This window comes from Orbicella faveolata, unplaced genomic scaffold, assembly GCF_042242905.1.
Source record: "Orbicella faveolata isolate gen_17 unplaced genomic scaffold, um_ofav_v1 contig_25, whole genome shotgun sequence".
Classification (NCBI taxonomy): Eukaryota; Metazoa; Cnidaria; class Anthozoa; order Scleractinia; family Merulinidae; genus Orbicella; species Orbicella faveolata.
Window position 1 is genome coordinate 5,522,721 of NW_028301553.1, and position 27,022 is coordinate 5,549,742.

General features: G+C 42.6%; 1 protein-coding gene across 2 annotated transcripts in view; it reads right to left on the reverse strand.

Moving 5' to 3' along the window:
- Positions 1-358: 358 nt before the first annotated feature.
- Positions 359-27,022, reverse strand: part of LOC110064358 (uncharacterized) — a 59,067-nt gene continuing 32,403 nt past the window's right edge. For both annotated transcript variants that reach the window (XM_089293932.1, XM_089293931.1), the window contains exons 46-85: positions 26,717-26,765; positions 26,185-26,249; positions 25,541-25,849; positions 24,839-25,009; positions 24,576-24,704; positions 23,626-23,910; positions 22,664-22,872; positions 21,704-21,988; positions 20,895-21,066; positions 20,390-20,536; positions 19,581-19,655; positions 19,008-19,250; positions 18,363-18,568; positions 17,694-17,860; positions 17,239-17,389; positions 16,665-16,821; positions 16,357-16,389; positions 16,169-16,240; positions 15,540-15,714; positions 14,968-15,034; positions 14,505-14,672; positions 13,608-13,848; positions 13,032-13,395; positions 11,980-12,394; positions 11,337-11,482; positions 10,590-10,948; positions 10,025-10,352; positions 9,214-9,388; positions 8,756-8,868; positions 8,190-8,674; positions 7,639-7,819; positions 6,829-7,016; positions 5,775-6,026; positions 5,049-5,314; positions 4,113-4,416; positions 3,309-3,510; positions 2,471-2,661; positions 2,198-2,340; positions 1,299-1,428; positions 359-1,161 (exon numbers count right to left, since the gene is read on the reverse strand). In XM_089293932.1, the coding sequence (XP_089150058.1) occupies positions 1,024-1,161; positions 1,299-1,428; positions 2,198-2,340; positions 2,471-2,661; positions 3,309-3,510; positions 4,113-4,416; positions 5,049-5,314; positions 5,775-6,026; positions 6,829-7,016; positions 7,639-7,819; positions 8,190-8,674; positions 8,756-8,868; positions 9,214-9,388; positions 10,025-10,352; positions 10,590-10,948; positions 11,337-11,482; positions 11,980-12,394; positions 13,032-13,395; positions 13,608-13,848; positions 14,505-14,672; positions 14,968-15,034; positions 15,540-15,714; positions 16,169-16,240; positions 16,357-16,389; positions 16,665-16,821; positions 17,239-17,389; positions 17,694-17,860; positions 18,363-18,568; positions 19,008-19,250; positions 19,581-19,655; positions 20,390-20,536; positions 20,895-21,066; positions 21,704-21,988; positions 22,664-22,872; positions 23,626-23,910; positions 24,576-24,704; positions 24,839-25,009; positions 25,541-25,849; positions 26,185-26,249; positions 26,717-26,765 (7,956 nt within the window). In that variant the 3' untranslated portion in view covers positions 359-1,023. The remainder of the gene's footprint in view (positions 1,162-1,298; positions 1,429-2,197; positions 2,341-2,470; positions 2,662-3,308; positions 3,511-4,112; positions 4,417-5,048; positions 5,315-5,774; positions 6,027-6,828; positions 7,017-7,638; positions 7,820-8,189; positions 8,675-8,755; positions 8,869-9,213; positions 9,389-10,024; positions 10,353-10,589; positions 10,949-11,336; positions 11,483-11,979; positions 12,395-13,031; positions 13,396-13,607; positions 13,849-14,504; positions 14,673-14,967; positions 15,035-15,539; positions 15,715-16,168; positions 16,241-16,356; positions 16,390-16,664; positions 16,822-17,238; positions 17,390-17,693; positions 17,861-18,362; positions 18,569-19,007; positions 19,251-19,580; positions 19,656-20,389; positions 20,537-20,894; positions 21,067-21,703; positions 21,989-22,663; positions 22,873-23,625; positions 23,911-24,575; positions 24,705-24,838; positions 25,010-25,540; positions 25,850-26,184; positions 26,250-26,716; positions 26,766-27,022) is intronic.

A 27,022-nucleotide genomic window follows, 5' to 3' on the forward strand; every position in this document is an offset into this window, starting at 1 on the left:
ACAAATTGCAGCAATAGCGATACAGAGACCCGTCTCTCGCAAAACACACGTCACTATATATTATCATTTCTTGCCAAGGGAACCTATTTAGAGACGATAAACGAAAAAGATTTAAGGATGGTAAAGATTAAGGAAGATTGGCAGATCACGGACGAAGCACTTTGCATTTCCACCCTAAACTTTCCAAGATACGTGATCCAAGCTCTAAACACTTGAGAGAGCAGACACGCGCGGCACTAAACTTAAGATACTCGCTGTCCGCAAAAGCTCGCAAATAACTATTTGTTCGCCCCACATCATCGCAAGGATCAATCGAAAGGGTCCGAAAGACTATCAAGATAAGACAACACTTGATGAATTGAAGAATATGAACTTGTTTATTTATAAAAATAACTTAATATATTCATAACAAGTCGTGCTGTACAAGTATATTGAACAAGTCCCTTGTGGCTCACCAACACAGATTGGAATCATATTGAGAATATCTCAAAGAAACACAAAGGCAAGAATAAATCGATCACACCATCACAACTGTACAAATACGGCATTTTATGCTGGTCTACTGGTTGGAAAACAAAATACTTTTTCAGGCAGAAACCCACCTCATAAATTGACTGTACCCATGCTGTAGAACTTACATGACACGTCTCTCCCTTTACAACGTTTCTGGTTGGACAGTAACAATCGAAAAATATCGAGGTTCTGTTAGCGAAGTTTTCCGAAAAATGACATTTGTTCCACAACTAAATGACAGGAAAGGCATAAGAATATTTGGATTCTCTGAGGCAACTCCAATTTACAGTCGGTTTATGTAACGAGCATGCACACAAAGAATAAATATCTTAATTTTGAGCAACTTCGCAACTATTTACAACGTGTTGGAGTGTAAGTGAGATAATATTAAAATTACACATCGAACACCTGTGAATGCTTCCTTGGGAACGCTAAAACATTCTTGAAATGATTCATGGACGGGTTATAAAGCATAATTCAAAGTTCAGGTATTCTGCAAATCATTGTGGTTTAAAAATTGTTTTGCACAAGTTTCCATGAGTTGGACAAGTTTCCTGGATCCAACACTATGGCAACCCCAGCTAAGATCCAGTGCTCCGCAGTCTTGGAGCACTTGATGGGTAAAGTAAACGAGCAACACTGTCGAGCCTGAAAAGATAAAACAAAGGAATTTAAGTACGGGGTATTACTACAGAACAAAACTTGTATCACAGCATAACAGGCTCGGGACAAAACCAAATCCCACCTAATAACGAACTCGAAGTTGGAATAAATCTGACACTCACCCTATTCATAAACACTGGACAACGATAAACGTCCAAATCATCTGCCTCGTTCCTCTCTTCGCGCCCAGGTTCCTCCTCATCGGGTATGACAGCGGACACAAAGAGGTCTGGTAATTGTAATATGGCCGACCTGTGAATTACAGGTAGGAAGAAGCAGACGGTTAAAAACAACCTTTTGCAGTCGGTATCGCGTATTGGATACTAATTTTGCAAAGCAATATGAAGGACGCTGATGGCGCTTCCCACGTGATGATGTATGCCAACGTAACAGCTTTCCGAGTGCAATTTTCGATTAGATACTAGTAACATTGTATGAATCAGAAACTCTTCGGGTCTTCCAACAAGAAATTTACAAACATGGCGCCTTTAAACATCCTTAGTTTCACAAATCAATTTACTACAGGCATGTATTTTGTTAGCCTACGTGTAGCCGTACCCACCCCCCGAGGAAAAACGGGAGGGAGGGAACGTCTACGTTCCCTCCCTCCCGTTTTTCCTCGGGGGGTGGGTACGGCTACACGTAGGCTAGTATTTTGTCCGGCTCTTTTACGGCCTATACATTTTCCTTTTTACTGCTGTGTAAAACTTGAAGTATCTGATGGCTACTGACAGCGGAAAACGCGCACCCCGAAATGTTTGAAGATGAGGCAACTTAGGAAACCTTTTTTACTCTCGAGTGTCAATGTCAGCATTAAAAAAAGAATCACCCAAAATCATTGTTTCAAGTATCGGAAAACAAAAACAAACAGCAGCTCAAGGAAACACGCTCGATATTTTAAGTTTGAATGGTCACATACGAGTGTTTCACCCCGACTTGACAACTGGAGTGCCATTTTGTCCGTATGATATTGCTTATGAGAGGTCTTACTTAAGCTTTCTATAACACACACAATACTTACATTGGTTCCACAAGGCATTCTTGATCAAGGTCCAGTGACGCACCTTCAATGAACAGCCCACTCACCACCAGGCCTTGCTCCAAATCGTCGCTACTTTCGTCACGTGATAAGTAAGACTTCGCCAATGAACAGCGAAGTTCAACCTGTGAAGGATTCGGCAGAATTTTTCACAAACTGTCGCTGGCTTGTTCTTAATTCCAATGGTTACAAAACACTTGTATTCGGAACAAGGAAAGCTACCACTTAAGCGATTAACTAGAAAGTAGAGAGTACCTCGTCCACCGTACACCCAGCCATGGCGGCCTTCTCGTGCCTCAGTGACGTCATCAGCGCTCCGGGGTTGGCCAGGCCACCAAGCCAGACGGAAGTCAGCTGACCACGACCTACTAAGGGCTCGGAGTTTGGATTCGGAACGATACCACGCCGAACCCAGTCACTGAGTTGCTTGTGGCGCCGACTTAAGTCTGTTTTGAAAAGAAAAACAAAAAAAAGCAGCTGAACTGTTAGTACAATGAAGCAAGGCTGACACTACTTAGAAAACTAAATGCGACAACGACAGGATAGAGTCCAGCCTGAAAGCCAAGAATTGCAACCGTGGACAGCTGTTTCGACCTTGCTGGGTTGTCGGAGCCGAAATTACAGCAACCAGCACAAAGGGTAACTGTCTCCTAAATGCCAATGGTAATGACCTCAGATGAATCGAAATGTTTGCGGATTGATCAATGTCACGTGCACACCGCGTGACTGTGGATAACAGGCTAAAATGTCGTGATGACAAAATCCTACAGAAAATACCTGCACAATGCCACTTAGAAGAAGACAGCATATCCGCTGAGACAAAACTAAATACAAATGTGGCAAGGGACTCCAACTGAAAATCGGCTAGCATGCTGCTTTTAGAGATCCTACTTATACCAGCAGCATTTTAGCTTGCAGCCCCTTACCACATTTGCATTTTATTCGATCTCCGCCATATTGTTGTACGTTTTCTGTTTTTTTTGTTTTTACTTCTTCGTTTCTCAGACACGGAAAGGTGACTCAATTTAACGCCTTAAAAAGAAAAGCATGTCTTGGCTATGCAAAGCAACCCAGTTGGTGATGTCACCATTACCTATGAGCCAAGATGCAAGACTGTGGGGGGAGGGCTGACAATCGGGATGCAGCCAATCACTGGGGACCACTTCTTCCTGCAGCGCATCAACAACGGGCACGAGGGATGTTGGGATTGCAGGTGAGCCTCCCTGCACGCACTGCTCCAGAATTTGTAAAGAGTGCCGGATGTGATAAAGAAGACAATTAAACCACTGGCATTCCTGAAAACAAATGAAGAAAAAACAAGATTTTACCCTGGTAATAACCAACTTTGATAAAAACCATCGTTTCTTAAAATGTTCAGTTTTACAGGAATGGCCAAAATTAGAGAAGTGGGAGTAACAATCTTGAGCAGAATTTCATGAATCGTCCGCCTTGCAAAGTTTTTACGCGATACAACAGTCAAACAGCTGGAGTAAATCCTCAAGCAAAAGATCATAAGGTGTCAAAACTAATGAGCCAGCAATGAACAGTGGAATTCCCATTTCTCAAACCCTCAATTTTTCCAACTTCCCGATAACTCGAACCGCGAAAAACGGTGAGCTCTCGCCAGGCTTCTCCCCTATTTTTTCGTTCGCTGTTTTAATTTCGCGCTGCGTCCCCAACTAACTGGACGCCTGGAAAAGGCTATTTCCCTCCCCTCAGTCAGACACTGTAATTTTACCTTCGATTTCTCCAACTATCCGATTTTTCAAACCAATTTTCGTTTTCTTTGGAGCGTCGAGAAACTGGGAATCCAATGTTACTTCTTTAGAGTGTAATTAGCCTCTCTACCCAGAGTATATATGCTACGGATGCAACAAAAATGATCATTTTATTATACCTTCTGTAAGACATAACCCATAGACTCTGACAAGCGTTCATCCGAACCAACAGTGCTACCGGACTCTGAATAAACAGACAAAGCTCGCAGCTGAGACAACACGCGTGGAAGAAGCTGAGTGACAGGCATAGCTCCGTCTCCTTCTATTTTTAGCAGCGTGGGCAGCCGTTCAAGACATAGGTCCATTGATGCACGCAAGCGAGGCATGTTAACCACGGCTCCAGCTGAAGGTTCTTGCGCAAGCGCAGTGGTATGATTGATGTCCCGGTGCAGCTTGTTGAGTTTATGAATGAATTCAGAGGTACTGCAAAATTAAGAATAGCGCCATGTTATTAGCAACTATTACAAATATAATCTATCAAGTATTTTCGCTCGAGCACGATTGCTCTAAATGCGTCAAGTGACTGAATAATCCCCCAGCTAAAACTGGGATAATATTCCCCAATTTTCAAAACCGCGCGTGTTGCGAAACATATTAGATGGATAACAAACACAATAGCCTCCATTTGGTGCGAAAATAAGCTCGGATATTTGTCCTTGGACATTTTCTGTTCCTCAAATCTCTCAGTTTTCCTCGAGCTACGCTCTCGGAAAACTGTTTGCTTCTCGGAACAGATAATGTCCGCGGACAAATATCCGAACATACTTTCGGGCCAAGTGGAGGCTACTGTTTATATAGCTGCTGTGTGCCCGCTACTGGACCTGAGCGTGCATATTTGTTTTAATAGAATAAGAAGCATGAATAGAAATTATAAAGCACGTACGCTCCGGATGTTGTGTTGCCAATGCAATCACCGCCCTCTTCTAGGATGTAAATTTTTTTTTTTTTTTTTCAATTTTAAGACAAATTTTAAGATGCAAACGTGCATTATTTCCTAACAGAGCACGGAACACCATCTCCCATTTGGTAAATAACTCTTTGAAGTTAATTCTTACCGAGCCTCATTGTATTCCCGTTCGACACTAATGTCTAGACCCAGAGCCTTAACTGTACTCATGACCGCGTCCTCTGTCCCAGTCTTCTCGTTGAACCATTTGCTGTACTCGGTTGAGTCTACATTGGCCGGTGGTACAGGCAGGCTGATGGAACCTAGGGCGAGCGATGAGTGCTGTTGAAGAGCGGTCTCTTTAATCACTTGATGTGTCAGGATTGCAACATAGCGCCGGTCCCATGGGTCAGATACTTTTCCACCATACACACCCTACCAATATAACAGTACAACACATGAACTTTCGCACGTATGCTATAAAAAGCTCTAATCTTCCAGAAGCTATTATCGAGAACTATAATCTCAGTAGACCGCAACGCCGAAGACTCGTCACCCTTAGATTAACCACAAACAATCTCAAGACCGCGGAAGATGGAAAATGAATCACGTGGTCTTCTTGTCAGCACCACGTAGACAAGTGTTCAGCGTGACGTGAAAAACTAATCCTGTGGTTCAGTTCAGACCAACGTCCTACATGATGAATGCTCTAGCTACCACGTTGGGTTTAGATCGTGAGGAATTCAAATGAATCTGGGAAAGAGAGAGTACACTAGCGTACAGAGTTGAGCAACGTGTCAGGAAAAAAAAGGAACAAAAGAAAACTCACTGTGGTCAGACAATATAAAATTCACTATAGCATATTATCGCAATATATTTTTTGGGACAATCTTACCTCAGCGATAACATCAGAAAGTGCCTTTAACTGTGACGCCCCTAAGCCCTCTTGCTTTGAGGCCCATTTGATCACCATTTCAAATGACGTCAGTAAGTCACGTGTAGACAAAGGGTAGCGACCGCTGGACGCTCGCGTACCGAGCTGATGGCGCATAAGCAACACACTGTGATTGACACATAAACCAAACAAGGTGGAACGGACTGCGAGGGACTGCTCACGAGCTTGTTCCCAATACAACCGAGGAACAGCCTGTTAATGAGAAAACGATACTCAGCGAATGACATCATGAAAGAAATATAACGTAGAACTGCGAAAGTAACTGTCTCCCAAAGTGGTAAATTTGGATGGCTAAAGTTTTAAGCGTTAACTCTCCGTAGGAGCTAGGGTTTCTAGAGCAGCCTAAGTCCTCATCCCGTTACACAAAAACACATGTCAAACACATATCTGCAATTTTATTATGATCACTCCTGGTAGCGTATCCTCGATATTTTAAGATATCTTAAAGTGCTTCGATGAACGCCTAGGCCAACGCTCGGAAAAAAAAAGTACTTATTGCTTTCTTAGATTAGAAACTGCCTTGTAGCTAACGATTACCTGGGCACTCCCCCGTTAATTTCCAAAACAAGGATTCCACCCCACCCCAAAAACAGATGTAGTTTTTCAGCAAGTAAAATCTCCCCCACCTCTCCCCTCAAAGAAGCAAGAGATAGTTCAAATGAATGTAATAAATGTTTTGAACCAAGCAGTATCAGCGTTTCGTCTTGGGTGATCGTCAGGGTGAGGGTAGTTCTGAAAAGAACTGTTGTTGGTGACTGACGTTTCGACAATCAGCGGAAGTCATCTTCAGAGTCAAGTGAATAGTGTGTGTCAGTCAGTAATGTTACAAGTCTGGTCCGTTGAAAGTGATTGGCCAGTTTAGTCATGATGGTATTGGCTAAAAGACTCGTGTTAAGTTTGTCAGCAGTCACTGGTCGATTGTAGTAAGGTTCGAACCATCTTTTGTTAGTCCCAACCGAGTGCTTGGCTGTTAGGCAAAGCTGCCCCATCATACCTCAAGTGTGGACGTAATGATGGTTTTCAAGTCCAGGTCCTTAGAGTTCAGGGGTTGGTATTCAGGTCCCTCCCTCTGTACCACGTCCCAGGCCAGCTGATGTGAGAACAGCAGAAGTCCTACTGGCAAGTGATCCGCGGGCTCGCAAAGCAGGAAAACGCGCCATTGAGATGGAGTCGAGGACGTTTCTAAACAATTTTTTAAAAAAGTCACACGATTACTTACATTGCACACAAAATTACATACCAAATCGTTTAAATCAAATTGTCAGTAGTTCGTCTAGTGTGATCGGCCCGAAGAAGATAGTCCTTAAAAGGACCATATTGTGGTGACGGACGCTTACAAGTCATCTAAATAGTCAGGTGAAAAGCGTCTACTATCAGTCAATAATGTAAGTCTCTCGCTGCAAGAATCGTCAGTATAAGTTTCATCAACAGTAATTAGTCAGTTATTGTTAATTTCGATGCATCTTTCGTTAGTCAATATAGTGGTTCCGTTTGAAAAAGAGTTCCTTTGTTGGTTATGCTAAAGACGTAGATAAGTCAATTGTTAGGTGTTGGTAGCTGTTATATAGACTTCGAGTAGTCCACGCTTCTCGCCCCAAGGATTTCACGCGGCCATTTTTTCCTCGCGGTTTATTTACGGTCTCGCTCGACGGACTAAGCGAAAGAGGGACTGCTCGTAGTCTAGCAGTTATAATATGACGACCAATGTTTGGCGTAGAAGTGTTTTAGAACCCAAACTATTCTAGCCCTTAAATATATTCCAAGCCTCTCTGCTCCACTCCATCCCAAAATGACGGATACTTACCCGCTTGCAAATGAAGTCTGGACAATCGATTATAAAGTTGCTCAAGCCAATGGCGGGAAGCCAGTTGAAGGTTTTCTATCACTAACCAAGTGTCAGTCCGCACGGCGGTTGCTAAGGCAACATCAATGATTTCTTCCTGCCCGTGTCCCACGGATATCTGCTGGCACTGCACATTATGAGCCTGCAAGTTGAAAAGCCAATAACCTTATTCAATTTGTCTGAGATTGCCTGCACATCACGGTCTCTTCTGGGTTAAGCGAGGTGTTACCACAAAGCTACAACTAGATTGCACCATGCAAAAGGCTAAGTTACAAAGAGTACTGTGAGGCTTGGAAGCGTGCCACAAAGCTTGGTTAAATGGCGTCTCATAAGACTTGGCTGCACGGCATGAAGAAAACATTCTATGAGAGAAACATGCAGCAATCGGCTTACAATTCTGCAAGGTAAAAATTATTACATACTTCGACGGTTTCAAAATAGCATTGAAGGTATTGACGAACCGAACGCATGGTTGGAAAATATACAGAGTAATACAATTCCGTCTGTCTCACCTCCGCTATCCGTCGAATGCTCTCAACAGGACTAATCTTGAATGGCGTGTTCATAGACGTGTGGTCTGGCATCACGACAAAAATAGGAATCGAATGTTTAATACCAGACAGGAGTTCATCGAACCGCGGAAGAGACTTTTCCACTAGATCACCCACTTCATTTTCAACAAATATAAGCATGGCTCGTTCAAATCTATCAGAACGCAAACAGCGAATCATCAACAGTCTGTCAAGTGCAGTCAGGGTTGGTGAATCTTCAGCGTCTTCACTTTCTATGGGCAGCGGTTGCGCTTCGGGGCGTTCGCTCTCATACCAGTCCCTCCACGGTCCAGGATTGGACGCGATGTGAGTGCAGACGCTGTCCAAGGGACCTTTGAGGCTGGATACGGCCATGATTAGTTCCCAAGACTCTTGCGCGATCCAGCTTGGCTGAAGGAGCGTGGGATCGAAGTCTGAAAGCGCAGGAACTGGAGAAGATAGCTTTCCTAGAAATAACACAGAAGAGTGGGGTTAGTTCAAAGGCGAAATGTTCGTTAAATTAAGAGTTAAAGTTTAGGTGAACTTACCAGAAAGTAGAAGTGAGATTTCCTCCTGGACCAGCCCGTCTTCAGCACGTTTTTCTACTTTGTAGAGCGTGAGAAGAGAAGAGAATAACAATCGATGGTGCTGGTCTATACTCCTGTGAATGAACAAAGGATAAAAACTCGTCATCGTCAATTAGTTTTGCTCTCTTAGAAACTGTAACTCAGGAATAGCTAACTAATTGCAGATTTTAAGCGTACATTACCCTCCTCTCTTACCATTTGACTTTATCTACTAGGAATTAAAATATTGAAGACCGCTACAAAAGGGAGAGAAATCACAAGTCTGCCATGACCCTCGGATTGAACGCAAGTTCATCAGTGGCAGGTAACCCATCAAATCCTTTCTTCAGAGCGTATAACTGACCTGTTAGCCAAAGCATGATAGCGCTGCATCTGCTTAATCTCCTGTTGAGCTGCAGTACACAAGAAGCAAAACGTACCTGCTAACGTGACGGTAGAATGATTGGCTGAGCGAGTCAATGAGCTGATCTGTCTGCTCAGGGCTATAAGGGGTGTATTCCACGCCGGGAGATGGCAGTTGGACCTCAGCTGGAAGGATAACTGACATGCGCTTGGATGGCAGCTTCTTATGAGAAGGATTTCGACCTTCATCACCTGCAGAGGGAAAGAGAAAGGTCCGATAATCTTTCATAACACGACTCCATTGAAGTTATTCGACTAATTCTGTTATTCCACGTTTCTGTGAATGATCACTGATTGACATTTCTATCATAGCCACCAGCCTAACGGAGCTGCCTCACCTGATATAAGTCTCTTTATTTTCAAATTTAAAAAATTGAATTTAATCTAGAGGAAACATACGAAAGAAATTAAAGGAGCACGCCATTTCTAACGCGAGGCACTCATGCCGAGGCGCTGATTTGAAGTTTCAAAACGCCTGTATTAAGATTTTAAGGAAGCTGTGGCGCATTGTCTTAAAAGTCGATCGAAGAAGGCATTAAAATAATAGGTAAGACAGAACAAAAGAGGTCATTAAAAACCAACAAGAAAAAGGAAGACTTGAACTGAGGAAGACTGATATGATATTTAAACTATACTAACCCAGGTGTATAAATGGGTTCCAGCGAATTTAATGCTGGGAGTGATCCTGCAATCTTGCAATGGACTGGCATCCCATCCAGGGGGGAGTAGAACTGAATACTCCTAGTCGCGTCATGCTACAGAAACCGGGATAAGCTCAGACCTGGCCCATATGCAGACTTTACCTTTACCTTTAATAACTTTGCTTACCCTGAACCACAGCCGGTGGTGGCGCTCCTTCCACATCAACCGCCTTAATCTGAACAGTCGTTCTAGATTCCTTCTTGATCCCCTCCGTGTCTTCACTGTCTGATTCGTATTCCAGTTTGTCTTTGAAAGGCTCGACATCCCGCCCGACCGCAGACCGGAACAGAGATAGGAAGTAACCGAGGGAGAAGCGATACTCGTGCTGTACTCTGGACAGCGAACTCAACAGCGAAAACATCATCACCGCACGCTTGGCCAGCGGTTGGAAGAGTTCGCGCAAACTCTTCAGTCTGTTAAAGTTGTTTAGTGTGTGGGTCAGACGGTGAGCGACCTGGAACGAGACAACAAGAAATAATTACAACAAAGCTATTTGAACAAACTCAACAATAATTTTACAGGACGTTCTGCCTACATGAATACAGTCCAAACCAGATTACACAGTTAACTCTTTTTACATAAAAATAATTTCACACTTTTTTGGTCTTTGTCATTTCGGACTGGAAGCAGCCTTGTCCCCAAGGTAGAGAGACCTTGGGAAAGAGTTTCGGCTGGAGGTCGTCTCACTCACCTCAGACCTACACTTGACAAGTTCAGCAATGACTTCAGTTTCCTCCCAGATGTCAGTGCCCTGCCGAGCGGTCACCAGACCTATCAGCTTGCTGTCGATGTTCTCCAGCAGCCTCAGTAACTCCATCATCACCATCAAACTCTTACGGCTCTCCACATAGAGCTCAGGCTGCACGCGGTGAAAAGCCTCGATCTCGATCTCCTCGGCCAAGGCTTCCTCGTCAAGTCGTAGGTTCACCAGAGTGGTGATTGAAGATACTTCAGTGCTGAAGGCTGGCCGAGAGGATCTGGATATGAGGTACAAGCGAAACTCGGGGTGACACATGACGCGGCGGGAACCAAACTTTACCAGCTGGGAGTCTGAAAACCAAAAGACGAGATAAATTACTCTAAACCTTCAAATACGAGAATCGCAGGTGCAAAACAAAAAATATATGGTTTAAGCTTATAAACTTGACATATCGGGCATCTGTACGAAATTGAATGGTAAATGGTATCCCAGGGTTAGATTTAGCGATCAATTTGACAAAAGCACAATAAAGCCGCGCTAATTAGCCTTGTAGTGTACTCTTTTCCACCACACAATATTGAAACCTTGCAATTTACTTGCTAAACTATTGAATCTTTCTACAAGAGAATTAGATTCGTAGACAAAACCAGGTTTGGAAAACTAAACTACGTGAAAAATCCTCATTCAAGGAACAATGAGCTATTTTGTCTGTTTTCCAACCCAAGCTTTGTGTCACACCTTGTTCAGTCTCTTCACTAGTGGATGTGGTGACGTGATAAATTAGAGGCATAAAGAGCGAGTCGACGTCACGGTCGATATTGTATAACACCAGAGCTGTGCCACTTGTTACTGCCTTCTCAATCTTCAGAATGGAAGATGGGTCACTGAGGGACAAAAAACAACCGATGATTAAACCATGGGCTCTTTTGTAGAAGATCACCTACAAGAGACCATTTCAACCCGGGGAGAAGGGCTTCGTTGACCTTTTTGGGGGTAATTCGGGGCCATCCATACACCTCTTACAATAGGCCATTTCCGAGTTGCCTTGTGCTTCTGTTCCAAAACGAGTAATCGTGCAAAACATTTCAACTGAAAATGAGTTTGACTTGAATGAAAATTAACATGTAGGGGGAAGACTCGTTTTGACACAGAAGCAAAAAGCAACTCGGAAGTGGGCTGTTGAATGAAACTTCAAAATTCTGAATAAAAGCACTAGAAGACGTAATTAAAATGGTAGAAACCCACGTTTAAGATCACGATTAAAATTGTTTGCATTAAGCTAAGCTTGCAAATCAAGTGATTTTTATGGTCGGAAATCATATTTAAAGGCAAGAATCACCAATCTAGGCCCTGTTATGAAGACGTAAATCTATTGGCTTACCTTTCCGCGAGATCAATCTCCAGCAGGTTCTCTCCATCCTCTACGGTCCTAATCAGCTCAAGTCCCTTATTATAGGGGTCCACCAGCAGAGGGACACGTTGCCATGACGACTTGGCCAGTATGGCGTTCTCTATCTTCCTGGGACCCACTCCCTTAGTGAGAAGCCTTCGCACGTGATATTCACCCAAGAGAAGCTTGAGCACGGCTAAAGCAAAAGAATCATACTCCGTCAGTTTAGCGCGACTTAGCAGCTGGTCTTTGCCGACTGAGAACATGTAATCATCAGATCCGTCTTCTTGTTTTTGTGGTGACGGTTGTTCTTCTTTCTCGCTGTGTTCTACGTCTTGTTTTTCTAACTCTGCGCTGTGTGGCCTTTCTTGTTCCCCTTCTGTTTCTTTTTCATCTGTCTCCTCAGCTATGATAAGAGAAGAACGAAGTTTTTTTTTTAATTCTGTTGACATATATTTGGGGTTTCTTTTCCGTATTTCTAGTTGAGTATTGCTTTGAGATACACTGGAATCCGATTTCTCGAACTCTTTATTTTTCAAACCTCCCGATAACTCGAACCAAAAGTCGTTCCCCTCCCTCAGTCGAACACTGTAATTCCAATTACCTGATTTTTAAACTAATTCTCGTTTTCTTTGAAAGTACGAAATATCGAAAGCATATCAGCATGGTAAACGGTTACATATTTGGCACATAACGGACGATACTCGTTGTCCAAATACAAAGGAAAAGAAAAACAGATTCGAACAGTTACAAAGCAATTTTGTCAGCGCGAAGAAACAAGTTACTAAAAATTTAATGGTAAACACCATCTACGAAGACAACATTGAAATCACTAAAACAAGAAAAATAGTTTTATTTAAGAGTTGCGGGATTGTGATCACACTTTTGAGCATTTGATTAAATAAATTTACAGTAAAAGAGACATGAAAACAGTCCTGATAGCTGCATTTAACAGGATTTCATCTCGTCAATTTCAATTCCTTAATGCCTACTATCTAACGATATAAAACAACGGATCAAGAGACAAAAACTTGACACGTTACCATTCGGCTCATCCTGTTCTCTGCTTTCGTCTTCGTTTACATTTTCATCTAACTGTCCTCCAGGTACTTCCTGCTCGCTTACAGCGGGTTGGGCACTGCTGGTCGGCGCCTGCTGTGCCTTCTCCATCATGAACACCTCTGCGCCTGCGTACGGAGCGGAGCTGTCTACCACCAGCATCACGCCTCGCTCGTCCAAACACTTGGGCCAGTGCACTGTCAACATCTCACGGCGAAACGAGAACGAGTAGGGGCCTAAGTACGTGGCAAAGGCAGCTGCCATGGCGACGCCACCGGCGACGGCTTCTTCGCGGGTGCTGATAGATTCGAGGAGTTGCAGCCACTTTTGCCGACCACTTGACAACACCTTACGTGGGAACAAAATTACAAACATTAAAACACAAGGCTACCAGTAAGTCCTAATGATCACATCAGACAGGCAAATTTTACCACCAAGCCTCACTTTGAAAATGCAAATTCAAAGTTTTATCGTAGACAAATTCCCAAAGCAGCAAAGATGAAAAAGGACGTTAGTGGCTATTCCAATAACATAACACTGTGCTTCTTCTACTTTCCCACCTGTTCAAAGTAGGCCGCCTGTGACAACTGCGAGTCTAAAGTCTCTGTTAGCTCGTATTGTCGACATTTGTCGATGGACGCGTCTTCGTAAGCTTGAGCCAAAGACCTCAGGCGTTCCTCGAGATCCTTAAGTTTGCTCTCCATAGAGGACAATTTACCCACAGCCAGCTCTACTGCCGAGGACGTTTCAGACACTTTGGAATGAAGTGGTTTGACTTTTGACTGCATCATGCGATGATATCTTGTAAACAAATAATGCACACACATAGCTTATAATAAACCAAGGTCAGAACTCAAAGCGAAAGTAGTTAACTGGGCCACGTTGTTCAAAGCCTGATTAAGTTAACCCAAAATTAGCGAGAATTTTGATTTTAGTTTTGTACTTTTTGGACACCCTTAATGCTGTTGCCATGACAACAGTTTTGCCCCTGGCGCTGTCTTAATAAAAACTGAAATTCCCAGTTTTTGTCTTAAACTAAAAACCATCTACTCCACCCAATCTAATGATGGGAGTTAAGACAATATGGGAACTATGTCTGTTCCAAGTAGGACCCTTTGTCTCCCTTTAGAGGTTGCAAATGAGGATATTTGGTTTTTTTGACAGACAGAGATTGGCGCCGAAAGAGTTGCTATGGTAACAGCACTAAGGGTGTCATTTTGTTTCTTTTGTGATGCACATTTGTGGGGCCAAGTTTCAAGAACACTGCAAAACTTCAAAAAAAAAAGCCATTCTTCTGTATTTTGAAAGGCCTGTCAAATAAGCAGAAATTATTTTTCATGTCATATACACTTTAAGCAAAATAGTATGCCTTGGACAAACCCAGTAGATCTTCGTTCTGGAAGATGTATTCCGAACGTAACAGAAGCCTGTTCTACTAGAGCTGTGACTGCTGTTACCTGACAACTCCTCTGACCCACAGTAACAGGGAGCCCACCGCAGGATTGTTGGTTTTCTTCTCAAGATAATCGCCGTTGAAGTGCGGTTTTTTAAGGTAAGGCTCGACGACTTCCAAGGTGCTCTCTGTGAGCTGCATTTCATCAAAGACGCCCAGTTCTTCGCGAAACCTGGAATGAAGAGAGTACAATTAGCAAAAGAAATATGGTTCAAGTTAGGCAATCATGTACTTTTTGGCTACGGATAAAGGCTTGAGTAGCTAGTAAGACGAAATCTAAATTAAAAATAGTATTAAAGAGGAAATTTCCTGTTGATTCCGCCTAAATGTGAGATAGGAAGATATGGGGCGTTATAGAAGAGAAGCAAATGACAGACAAAAGCATTACAGTCTATCAGTCACAGTAAGTTAGTCAGTCATTAAGACCGTCAAACCGTCAGTTACAACATAAACCACGTCACGTTTACCTGTCTAAATTGGCCATCAGACGCTTGGCTCCTTTGTTCCATGTCAGGTCGGACGAGGGAGACTTGACTGAAAAAGAAAATAGAAGCATCAGAATCAACATTATCACACTTGTTATTGTGTAGCAAGCCGGTCCATAATGAGAAGAAATGCTATGAACGAGTAGTACGAATTTTGCAACAAAGACCCCTGGCTTAGATGGAATACTAACGACATAGTTTTTGATCGTAAGGCTAAGTCCATTAACTTGCAAAGACAAGAACTTGACCAAAATTCTTTCAATACGGTCCTCATGGAGTTCAATAGCATTGACGCATTCGGTAAACATTTGAGGACGGAGAACAATGGAACAGAACCCACAAGCCAGAAAGAATAGGGTGTAACCCAAGAACAACTGGTGTTGCACCCTGTTGAGTGATCCTGACAATTAGATAGATATGCCATCGGCCGAGATAGAGGGCCAATCAAGAACCAAATGAGAGTCACAGTAGACGTCCTATGTCCCCATAGGACGACAAGTCATTGAACGCACAACAAACTGGCTTCAGCCCAAGTCAGCACTCATACCACATACCAATAATGATGATAGCGGCTAACAGATCTTCAATTTCGTTATCTGGTTTCTGCAGAGCTCGTAACTCCGCAAGTCCTTGTCCGTCAAGGATCTTTAATACTCTCTTTGTTTCGGTTACAACTGCAGCAGCCTTGAACACCGCTCGCTCGTGAGCTATCTGGTATTCTGGAAGAGCCTGGAAACGACAAAAAAATGCTAATTACATTGTTAACTCTTACGACGGCTTAGCAACGGAAAGGGATAATCTATAAGTTGGGCGATGTGCATCTGCCTGTATTGAGCGACACATCAGTTAAACAAAGAACACGAGAAGTCCCACGAGATAAAGAAGTAAAATGCACTTATATAGATTTTCTCGCCGCATGATGCAGTAGATATTTTGTTGCTTAGTTTGGGGCTTCTCTGTTAAACAGCCACCTTGCATAACAGTCCATTTAATCTATCACAATCAGCTTCTGTTCACAGTCGTTAGAAGCGGTTTACCTTCTTCAGATTCTAGATGGTTCTCTATACTTTTTCCTTTTGACAAACCTGACCTGCTCTCGGGAGGGCCCTCCTGCCTGTACTGCGACAATCAGAACTACAGATCTACCCGCAGCAACGTATTACAGCTGCTAAAAGAACTTTACCTTTTTCAGTTTCTGTATCCTCTCTTGCTGCCGTTTAACGAGTCTGACTTGCTCTTCAGCGATCGCTTTGTCCTTTGAAAGAAAAACTCAAATTATAAAAGAAAATGAACAAGACATACGTCTAGGTTCGTTGAAACGACAAGCCAATACTAAATTAAAATCAGTTCAAATTAAAAATCGTTTAGTACCTGTCCAATCTGAAGAAGCAACTGAAGATTACCCTGAAAGAAGAAAACCAAGCGAAGTTATTGACAATCAAAGACAAACTGAGAACAAAATACTTCACTGTCGGTAGAAACAAGAAAAACCTTCAATGGGCACAGGACGCCGAGTTTTATAATCAGAGAAAACTTTAGCTTGGTGAAACAAATACAACCAGAGATATAGCTGCCCAACCATAATTGCCCTCTCCATTCCTGACCTAGGCCTTAAACTGCTTGAGGGTGGACTATCAATTTGCTGAGGGCAGCACTATCCCTGTTATTATCCCACATACCTCTTTCTTTTGTTCGAGTACCATCTTTTCGTGACCAAGTTGAGTCTTCAGTTGTTCGGCCAGCAGAGTTCCTCGCTCGATGGTTTGTAACGCTGCTGCCATCTGCTCATGTTCTCGCCGGAGAACTTGGTGGCGTTTCTTCACCAAGCAAATGAACCTGAGAAGAAATTATTCAAAGCAGTGTAATGCGATAAATCGATTAAGACAGTTTTTGTCTGTGCGGATTTTTCACGTCGTTAGTGTTTCTTTCACATTGAGGATAAGCCCGTTTGCTGTGATTACAGCAGTTTTCAGTTTGAGTGTCAAAAAACCAAAACCAAGGCAATTTCAATGTCCAATCATAACAAACAAACGTAAGCAACACAATGACTCAATCAGAACAAGACACGAAGACGGCGAAAAGCGCAGGAAGGTAGAATGACCCATTCGCGGTAGGCTTCGCATCTGGTTGGTTGACTAAGTGATTTAAGTTTTCTAAACCAATCAGGGTAAAGGAGGCTTAAAGCAAAGCGATTCTGGATTGCTTTCCACAGTCAGTTGAAAGCAACTTTACCAGTGAATAACTGGGTCTTACCTTTCGACAAATACTTCAAAGCCAGTGTTGGTGATGTGTCCGTATGTTCCACACTGTTCCTCGCCAGAATCCTGCTGTTTTATTGCCAAGTGCATAGAGGCCAGCAAGTGAGCAAGATTTTCTGTCTGCACAGGCGAGAAAATCTCTACATCTGGTAAAAGGACACGAAAACACGAGTTTGCTCCAAGCCTTTCAAACACACAGACTATACAGTAACTCGTCATTCAGGCCTTACGTAAGCTAAAACATGTTATTTGCGTCACATTCATCGGCCGTGTTTCCTCGTCCGGCAAGATAAATGTTTCTTTTTTCTCCATTTCATAGTATTTATAGCAGATTACAGATAAGCATGGCATTCATGAGCGTGTAGTGGTGATCGAGAAGTACATCTTACTCCGTTACAAAACAAAACAGTTCTTTCAGTGAAATCAAGATAAATAAATTTCAAAAGTTACCTTTCAGGAGATGGTACGCATGTGTGACCAAGGCTTCCTTAGACCAGTGGGGTAAGAGGATGATGGACACAGTGTTCATTAAGGAGGGAAAATCACGACAGCGCTTCTGAAACCTTGGTCCCAGTGACGACACGGTCAGAACAACACGAAGGTTTTCTCTCACAGTCCTGGAGAAGAGGGTTCGTAACAGAGTTAACGACACCAGGCAAGTGTTAATGCAATACTTCGCTACATAACAAAACCCTAACACTAATCTCCAAACCACTCTATAATACTTCGTAATAATAATATAATAATAATAAATTAATATTTTAAGAGGAGGCCTCCAATCACCTAGAGGTTGTTTTCAGGAGGGTCCTGTAAAAAAACAAAAGTCTAAAATATACATCACGACAGCGCTTCTGAAACTTCAGACTTCATGCTTTGGTTTGCCTTAAATTTCTACTATAGTTTCATCTCTCTTGATCCCCCACCCCCCCCCCCCCCCCAACCCCGCACCCAGTATCTTTAATTGCGAGAAAGAGTTAATTTAAGTGCAATATACTCAGAATTTTTGCTTGATTGATTGAAACACTTTGCGCACTCTGTTAAAGACAGCTAGGTGCTCGGAACGCGTAAAACTCAAAGCAAACACAGATTTTTTAATAGAGAAGGCTAGTTGGAACTTACTTGAGGAAGAAATCCCAAGCCACATCTCGTGTATAGGCGAGTCCAGCCTGCGTGACTTCTGTTCTGACCGCGTTAATTACTGAGGTTTGTTCTTCCTCGGTGAAGAGGTGCGAGATAGAGGAGGACACCAGGAACTCGCTTACATGAACAAGAAAATCCTCGTCGGTTAGGTCTGATTCCGGTAGTAACAGCATCAAATGTTCGCCCTGTCATAACAGCGAATTCGTTTAAACAACAGTAAGATCATTCATTCAGAACTACTGCCATTGCAAACATCTGGCTTTCAAGACATACGAAGCAGACGATTCGATCGCGAGACAAAGGAAACTGTTTGTTCGAGAGCACGTTTGTTTAGCAAACTAGCATGTATGTTAATGTTGTATGGTCAACCAGAGAATTTGAAGATCGGTTCACATGTTGCTTAAGTCAAGTGTTTCACATAATTGTATCGTTTTGGGTTTTGCATAGAAGTACAACTTTCGGAAGCCTGGCTTCAGCCCCCCATAAACATAAAACAGTTTCAAGGGTAACAAAACCCTGCTTTTTTCTATTCTCGTCAAACACCTGTCTGAAAAATGTTCGAACAATAGGAAAATAGACGCTAGGGATTGAAGGAGAAAGGCAAATTAACAAACTTTCTGTCACCTTAACACCTGCTCTGGTGTAGGCCGACACCAAGTCACCTTTGAAGCTCTCCAGTGTGTATCTATCAGAAGCAGACAGAGCTGAAGAGTTGATCCTGAACACAGAGTAACCACACAGGTGAGCTGCCAACTGAGCCAAGTTTGTACTCATTCCAGGAGACCCCTGGGATATTAGCAGGGCGTGGCCGCATTCATGGGGGCACTGAAGTACTCGCACAAGACGACAGATCGTTTCCATCACATCCTGCCAATTAAAAAGGCGTTAAAAAGGCGTTAAAAAACACGTTAAACTTTTCATATGCAGCAACCGTAGCATCTGCCGTTACTTCTATAAAATATGTGGCTTTTGGTTAACAGGGAGGAGTTCAATTGCCAGGACCATAGTTTCAATAAGAGAATACGACCTCTTTTACATGAGGAATAAGCCCCCAAAACAGGAGAAACTGCTTCCGCGAGATCTTTTTCAGTATGAAACCAGCAAAAAAGCGGCGACATAAGATTGATTGAAAGTGTCCATGATGAATGAATGAAGGGCATTGCCCGCTATAGAGAGGAAAGGAAAAAAGCACTGAACCTCATAGAGTGTGATCTTCAGTCTTGGGAAATCTTTGTTGTATTCCTCGACTCCATGTTCCAACACAGCTTGGACCTGAACAGTATCAATGAGAAGTTTAGCTATCACAAAATGAATTAAAGAGTAATATTATGACAGATACTTTAGTTTTTGCTTTGTGGAGTCTACATGAGATCGTGATATGAAAATCGAAAAAGAAAATGGATATCGTTTCTTATTCACCGCGTTTTAGCCATCTGACTAGTCAGTAGGACTAGTCAGGCCAGGTCTACATATCTTTCGTAAATGTTTACAATTTTGAACCAAAATTGGAATTACGCTTGACTGCCCTGTTCCTAGTATATTTCACTCATTTGTTTTTGTTTCCGTTTGTTTGGTTCGAAAGATATGTCGACATACGTTCTTGGATTCAAATTAACGAATTGCCGTCAGTTTTTCATGCGTCTGTCCTGTTATTGAGCATGTGTTTCGTCATGACATTGTCAAAGTAGCTGTGAATCCACGAGGCGACAGCCAAATTTGTCAAATTGTCGGCTCTCGCTCGTTGACGCATCGCATAAATTGTAAATTCATGTGTCTGTCCGCTTAATGACAATGACAATTAGCCAATGAGCGCGCGAGAATTTCTGCAGTTATCGTAGTTTCCTATTCCATTGTCGCACAGAATACTGATGGTTTGTAACCAATCTCAAGAGAAGATGGTCATGTGGAATGACACAAATAAAAGAAACTAATAGACGTTTGTTCAAGTCATAGAATATGCCAGCAAAAACATCACATGAAAAACTATTCATCCAAATAAAACACACCTTTCTCATGTCCGTTATGTGTCTAAACAGCAGATGTACATCATCTTCAGTTCCCTCGGATGAACCGGCCCCCATCACCTCACCAGCAGTGTCTTCAGAGTCCACCAGGTTAGTGAAGAAAGGGGTGGGGTCTGTCACTACTGACAGCTGTCAATAAAAAAGATAATAGATTTTGTGACTGAATAAAGAACTAAGCAAAAGTATGAACTATACAAAAACTAGGCGCGAGTTTCCTGCGCTCTCGGTCGCATTCCTGTGAGCACTCGCTCATTTCCCGAAACAGTGGCTCGTACTCGAACCTATACAAACAAATGAAAGAAAGAATAGACGAAACTAAAAGAACGTAGGAGTTCATCTACACAACAAGTGTAAGACGCGAGATCTTTCTGCTAGTTTTTAATTCGATATAGTTGTAGTTTACTTTATACTTTTGAGACGAGCGCGAGCACAAGCGAGCCATACTGTCCGTGAAATACAAGATGTTGGATTTCGCTTGCGTTAATACCTTTTCATCCTCAGTGAAGCGTTTCTTAGCAGCAGTTAGGAACGCCTGTTGGAATCGCTCCCTGTCAACCGAGTCAATCAAACGACGGCCGTACACCCAGTCACATTCATGTTTCCATAGCAACAGAAGGTCTTGCGGCGCACAGCCCGGGCGAAGCGTGAGGCAAAGATTCCTTGACAAAGGAAGAAAGAATGAGGAACTAACTTCAACAATAAAGGTTCTTTAGGCAAGAGTTCACGCAAATCATTTGTACCCAAAAATTTACGACGAATATCGCAAATTAACTATTAAGAACCTCTCTCAAATGAAGTCCATCCTTTTATTTGGGCACAAAATTGTTCAAAACTAAAAACTGCAAAACAGACCGCGATATCTCTACTATTTTACCGTAAAAGAGGGCGTGAAAATTCAAATAAGTTACTTGCAAGAAATGTAATTGGTACACTTGCACTCAAAAAGGAATGGATTCGAATAAGGCAATTTATTGATCCCAGTGATAAACTAATACCCAGCTGCTAGCAGTTGCCTTACCTTCATAGGGCTACCCCACCCCTCCTCTATTTCCCCCCACCCCCCCCCCCTTAAAAGGTGCTTCAAATAGATAAGCACTTGAGGGCTCAATTCAGCATTTGCGATAACACTGCTTTTATTAACACGGTCACGTACTAAAGAACGAAGTTATTTTGGACAAAACATTTCAGACATTAAAGCTGATTTATTTGACTATTTCATGGTATTCCTCGGGCTTACAACAACGCAGAGAAGACTTTTTCCTGGTCGTAAATTATTCAGTGATATGGAGAACCTACCTGAATACCATGGTCAAATCACTCATAGTGAACATATAGTGACACCTCTGTGACGTAGGCAGGAACATGCCTCTCAAATGACCCTGGAGTTCTACAGTCACGTGACTGATTGCTGACAGAATGTCTCGCATGGCTTTGTCGTGGTCTCCAGACCCCTGGTGTTGAGAGTGGCCCTCGGTAGGTTCCTGGGAGGATGAGTCACTGGTGGTGTGCTGGGACTGGGTTACATGGATTATAAAGTGTTTCTCCAGTTGCTGAGTGTAGATATAGTGCAGTTCGCTTTGGCTGAAATAAAGAAAACCTTGTTCACGACAAAAATGAAATGTTCATTTGAAACGAGCGTGGGACAAAGAAAAAAGAAAAACTCGGAGTTCTCGTCCGGATTGGAATCCATGACCTCTTGAATACTGGTTGAGAATTTACCATCTTTCATCACTTATCACATACTGTCATCAACTTGCCGGAAAAGAAAAGGTTGTTAAAGATAACGAAGCCTTAAAAGTAAATCTCAGGACTAAAACCTCATGTCTGGTGTTTCCGTAGATGTTCACCAATGCTGACAGCACCAGACTGTGAAGTCCAAAACAAACCTTCAACGTATCTTACAGAATTTAACCAAATTGTAGTCTAAATTTTTAAGCTTTCCCTGCGTTATTCTTTTCAGTCTTCGCAATTCTTGGCCATCTTCGTTTTGTTTTTTGGGTTTATCATTACCTCTTTGACGATGTTTTACCGTGTAAACTATTTTGATGTCTTCTATGACTTTGAAGTAATTTTGCACATCACAAAGCATTGTTTTATTTTGACTCCGAAAACAAATCACCAACAGCAGTCCTTTTCAGGACTAGCCATCGCTCAAGACGAAAACGATTTTCTATAATGACAGCTCCTTCCGAGCAGTATCACAAACCATCTTAAAACTTTAAACTACATTTCAGAGTTCGCAACTGTGCCCGTTACCTTGGAAACGTGACGCTAAACAGAGCAAAGTGACGTAACAGTCTGCTATTCAGTCGAGCGGTGGTGGGCGGAGTTTGTGGATTGTATGCTGACAGGTACGTGACGTCACGTATTTCCCGCCACTGATGGGTTTCGGGATCGATCACGCCGCCATGATCAATGTGCTGGCGCACCAGCTGCTGAGCGGTCTGGGCACCAAACCTGTTCGCCTGACAAGAAAAGTAAGTTTACCTCTTAGCAATGAGGTGAGCATCCTGGTGGAATTGAGTAAAGACGTGGTAGTTCGGTTGGCTAATTACCAATCGTATGTCAATAACAAGAACTTTGACTTCAAATTGCGAACTACCAGACCTATGCGACATAATCTAGCAAACCAAAACGAAAACTTTGTGTCCTTAGACAATGAAGGTAGGTAGGTAGGTAAAACTTTATTTATGCAGGGTGGCCCATTCAGCACAGTGGCTGGTATCCAGAGGGGCCCTGCTAAATACAATTTCTAAAAATATAAAATAAAGTGCTACAAACGTTTGTGAGCCCTTCAATTCGCGGATCAGGAAAGATCGCCTTACATCTTTACTATCTTTCTCCGTAGACCAAATCTGCAATTGTCTTCTATTTCAGACTTCATAAAAAACAGGGTTAGTTTTTATTTGTGCTTGGTGGATAAGCTTCCCGATCACCTAGGGTATCGTTTTATGGCGGTCGCTGAACAGCGTAAAATACTGTAATAAATGCAGGTATAATAGCAGTTGTCATGATTGTGCAACTCCCTACTTTAGAAACGACAAGACATCTAGGGCGACACGAACCCCGCAGTCGCTTGTGGAAACGTTACTGGGGAGAATATGGCTTCTCATCTTTTTGGTCCCTAGCAACGGTCCCACCAACGACGGCCAAATGACACTCGCCCCAAATTCCTTCTCGTTTATTGAGTGGTGACACAGATCGATATCAACACTTACTCTGCTGAGGTTAAGGTCATCCACCAAACACGTTAACCTCTTATTTCCTTTTGGAACAAACGTTCTAGCATGTTTCCATTCTAGGCAAGATGACATTTCTTTCCACAGGCTTCTGGATGTCGTGAACTTGTTACAGAACACTGTCAAGCTTAGAACCTCTCCAATGTCGCCGCCATGTTGTTTAAGACGATGACGTAAGATAGATGTCTTGCCACAACCAGCTTCACCAACCAGTAAAACCGGTTTCCCGCCATCGCTCAACAAGCCAACAAGGTGAGAAATGCGCTGTTGACAAAACGAAAAATATAATTCCACTGTTAAATGGTTGGCAAATAGATAAAGAGCCAGCCTGGTCTTGCCCTGTGGAAACTGGACGATCATTAACCGCACAAAAATCAAATCGCGACAATTTTACAATCCGCTATTGTCCAATAGACTGTTCTCGATAATTAAAATTCAGCTGGCTGCGAGGCCTAGAGGACACAAGCAAAAGAAATTGAAAGAGCGTGTTTGTTTATTTCCTTTGCTATTTTCCTCTAGGCCTCGCTGCCAAGCTGAATTTTAGTATATCGAAAAAGGTCTATTGTGACCATTTTGATGCGTTCAGTCTCGTTTCAAACCAGATATTCATACAAGTGAAGGAAAGAGGCAAAAAAGTCTCAACAAAGAAACGCAGCTACATGCGATGCAAGGAGTTATAGTAGTACAGCTCTGACCTCATCTTGTAAGGTGTGAACGTATTCAGCAACTAGCTTAACATAATGTGATGCGAGTAGTATAATGAGCAGGAGTTTTGACCATGTTTCGTCTAGTGTGAACACGAAATGCGACAAGCTGAGTAAGCTATCAAATGTGAAAAGTAACGAGTGGGAGTTTTGACCATGTTCTGTATAGTGTGAAGACGCAACGCGACTAGCCAGATAGACGCACGTAGTAAAATAAGTCCTGACCTCATTCTGTATGGTGTGAACATATGCCTCATTAGGAATGCCTTCTGCCGCTGTCTGGGAGTACGGAGGAACTGAGTCTGCCCAGCTTAGAAACTCGTGCGTCTCAGGAAACACATAGTAATTCCACACCTGTTACAACATAAAAAGCGGGCTTTTAGTGCTTTCAAACAAAAAAAAGAGCGCTGCAATTTCAAGACAGGAAATGAGTTCAAACAGGATCTTTCGTGTTTGAAATGTGACTTAAAAATTACTTTACTACTGACCTCTTCATCCCCTGGTAGCATCACATAGTCATTCCACTGCTCTCTCCACCACTGGCTGAAACACAGACGATGTTCCGCTACCAGTGTACCACCAAAGGCCCACATGGCAGAATAACAGAAGTAATTCTCAAACTCTGGTGGCATCAAGTCCTGGTAGTTGGAAATGATTGCCTGGAACACAACGAAAGATAATCATGTGGTAAGACTTCAGAATATCTTTAATCCCAGTGTTTCAGATAAGCGAGGGGTCTCAGGACGTCAAAAACTCGTCAAGGTCTGCCACACGACCCGACAGATTAAGAGAAAATTTATAATGATTTGGTGGGAGCAGTGGACATTGACAAGTTGAAACTCTTTATTGACACCGTGCACAGAAAACTTATCTGGAACCCTTAATCCACACTCGGCATGTGACTAGAAAACGGTAAGTGTCTAAGTGGATAAAAACAGATAACCTCAACTTTGATAAGGTCTTAGCCCTATTGATTATACGTAAAACGATCCACTATCTTGTTGTTTTCTTCGGCTTCTAGTTTTTGGATACGTCTTGCATCTTTACAAAATAGTACCAATTACACAAGACGTGCGCAAATGACGAAAACAAAGTACGACTCTACAGTGCAATTCGGGCTCACATTTTGTGCCTACTCTTGTCCTAAAATGGTAACATGGTGTAACAATGCATAAATATCCTAAGAATACCTCTACTAAAGTAAGCAGAGTGTTCACCATCCCCATTTCGGTCACAGGTACCACGTGACGTAACTGCGAAGGTTTGTTCTGTGTCGGCGGTGCTCCCGATACAGGTGGGACTGATGTTTTTGAAGCTAAATACTCCAATGTTGGACCAATGTAGCGATCGCACAGTTCTCGCAACACATCCACTTCACGTTCGGCGCGTTTGGCGAGCCAGCGATCAACGAGAAGAGGCCAGTTGACATCTGAGGTGTTCATACAGAGCATGCCCACAGAGGACAGTACTGCTGGACTCAGATTTTCCAGTATCTCCAACTAGAAAAGAAAATCGAAAGATCATGTAGATAACAAACGAAAGTTGCTTCTCGTTCGTACTTAACCTACAAGCAGGCCTTGAAATGGAATTCGCAGTGTAAAAGGAAGTTGAGAAGGCCTGTTTATCACCTGGATAAGGTCAACTGAAGAAAAACTTAAAATACCAAACATCAGCTAGAACACCGCAGAGAAAACGGCAGCAAACAGAGTCCGCTTGCGCAGCTTTATGGACGACCTTTGCTCCAAGAGGAGCTTAAAGTCAAGTCACATAATTTACACGACAATGACTTGTTCTAAATGAATGGACACGAAAGAATGAAAAAAAACCATCTTACCTCCCACACGATAAGCAGGGCATCTGGAATTTTGATTCTTTCATTGTTGCCGAGAACCACAGTTCCTGTAGATAACACAAAATACATGGCAAATGTTAAGAAAGTTGTCTGGCATGAACAGAATTAGATTCTACTCTTAACCTGGAGATGATCTACTTCGCGATACTTGGAGTGCAAAACACTTGAGTGCAAACTTGTAAGCTAAATTAAGCTTGACTCAGCAAAAACATAAGTCTACACACATTTTATCCCGATGTCTGTCTTTTTGTACTGTGAATGTCTTAAATTAAGACACAAACGAGCAGTACATTCCTTCAAGACAAGCGACTTTCTGCTAGCTTAAGCCACTCAATGCATTAACGTCCACTGTATTTTCCACCCTCCTGTCTACAACCCAACCAATAAAAATCTGCCGTCGGATCGTCATAAAGCGACCAAAAGCTGTAAAAGTTGTGTAAGGAGATGTATAGTTTGTGCTGTAAACAACTGTAAATTGCCTCTTCCTTACAAATCGTTTCTCGTCAACACTCACCTGTGTTCTGCACAATAGAGCCGAAAAGTTCCATTTGCATTGGATCAATCTGAGAATAAGAGTGCGACATGTAGATAAGTACGCATGATAATCGTAAAGGACGGCAGAGGCTAGGGACATGTTGCAGTGACAGCTTTTCTCGGCATGCCCAGATTTGCGAAAAAATTTTGTTTCGGAAACAAAATTTTATCCTGCATCATGTTACACGAAATTCAGCTGGTTTCAATTCGTGCGTAAAGATCGCAATTTTCAATGCAGCAACGTGTGCACTGCTCTTGCAAACTGTCCTCGCTAGAACACATTTTT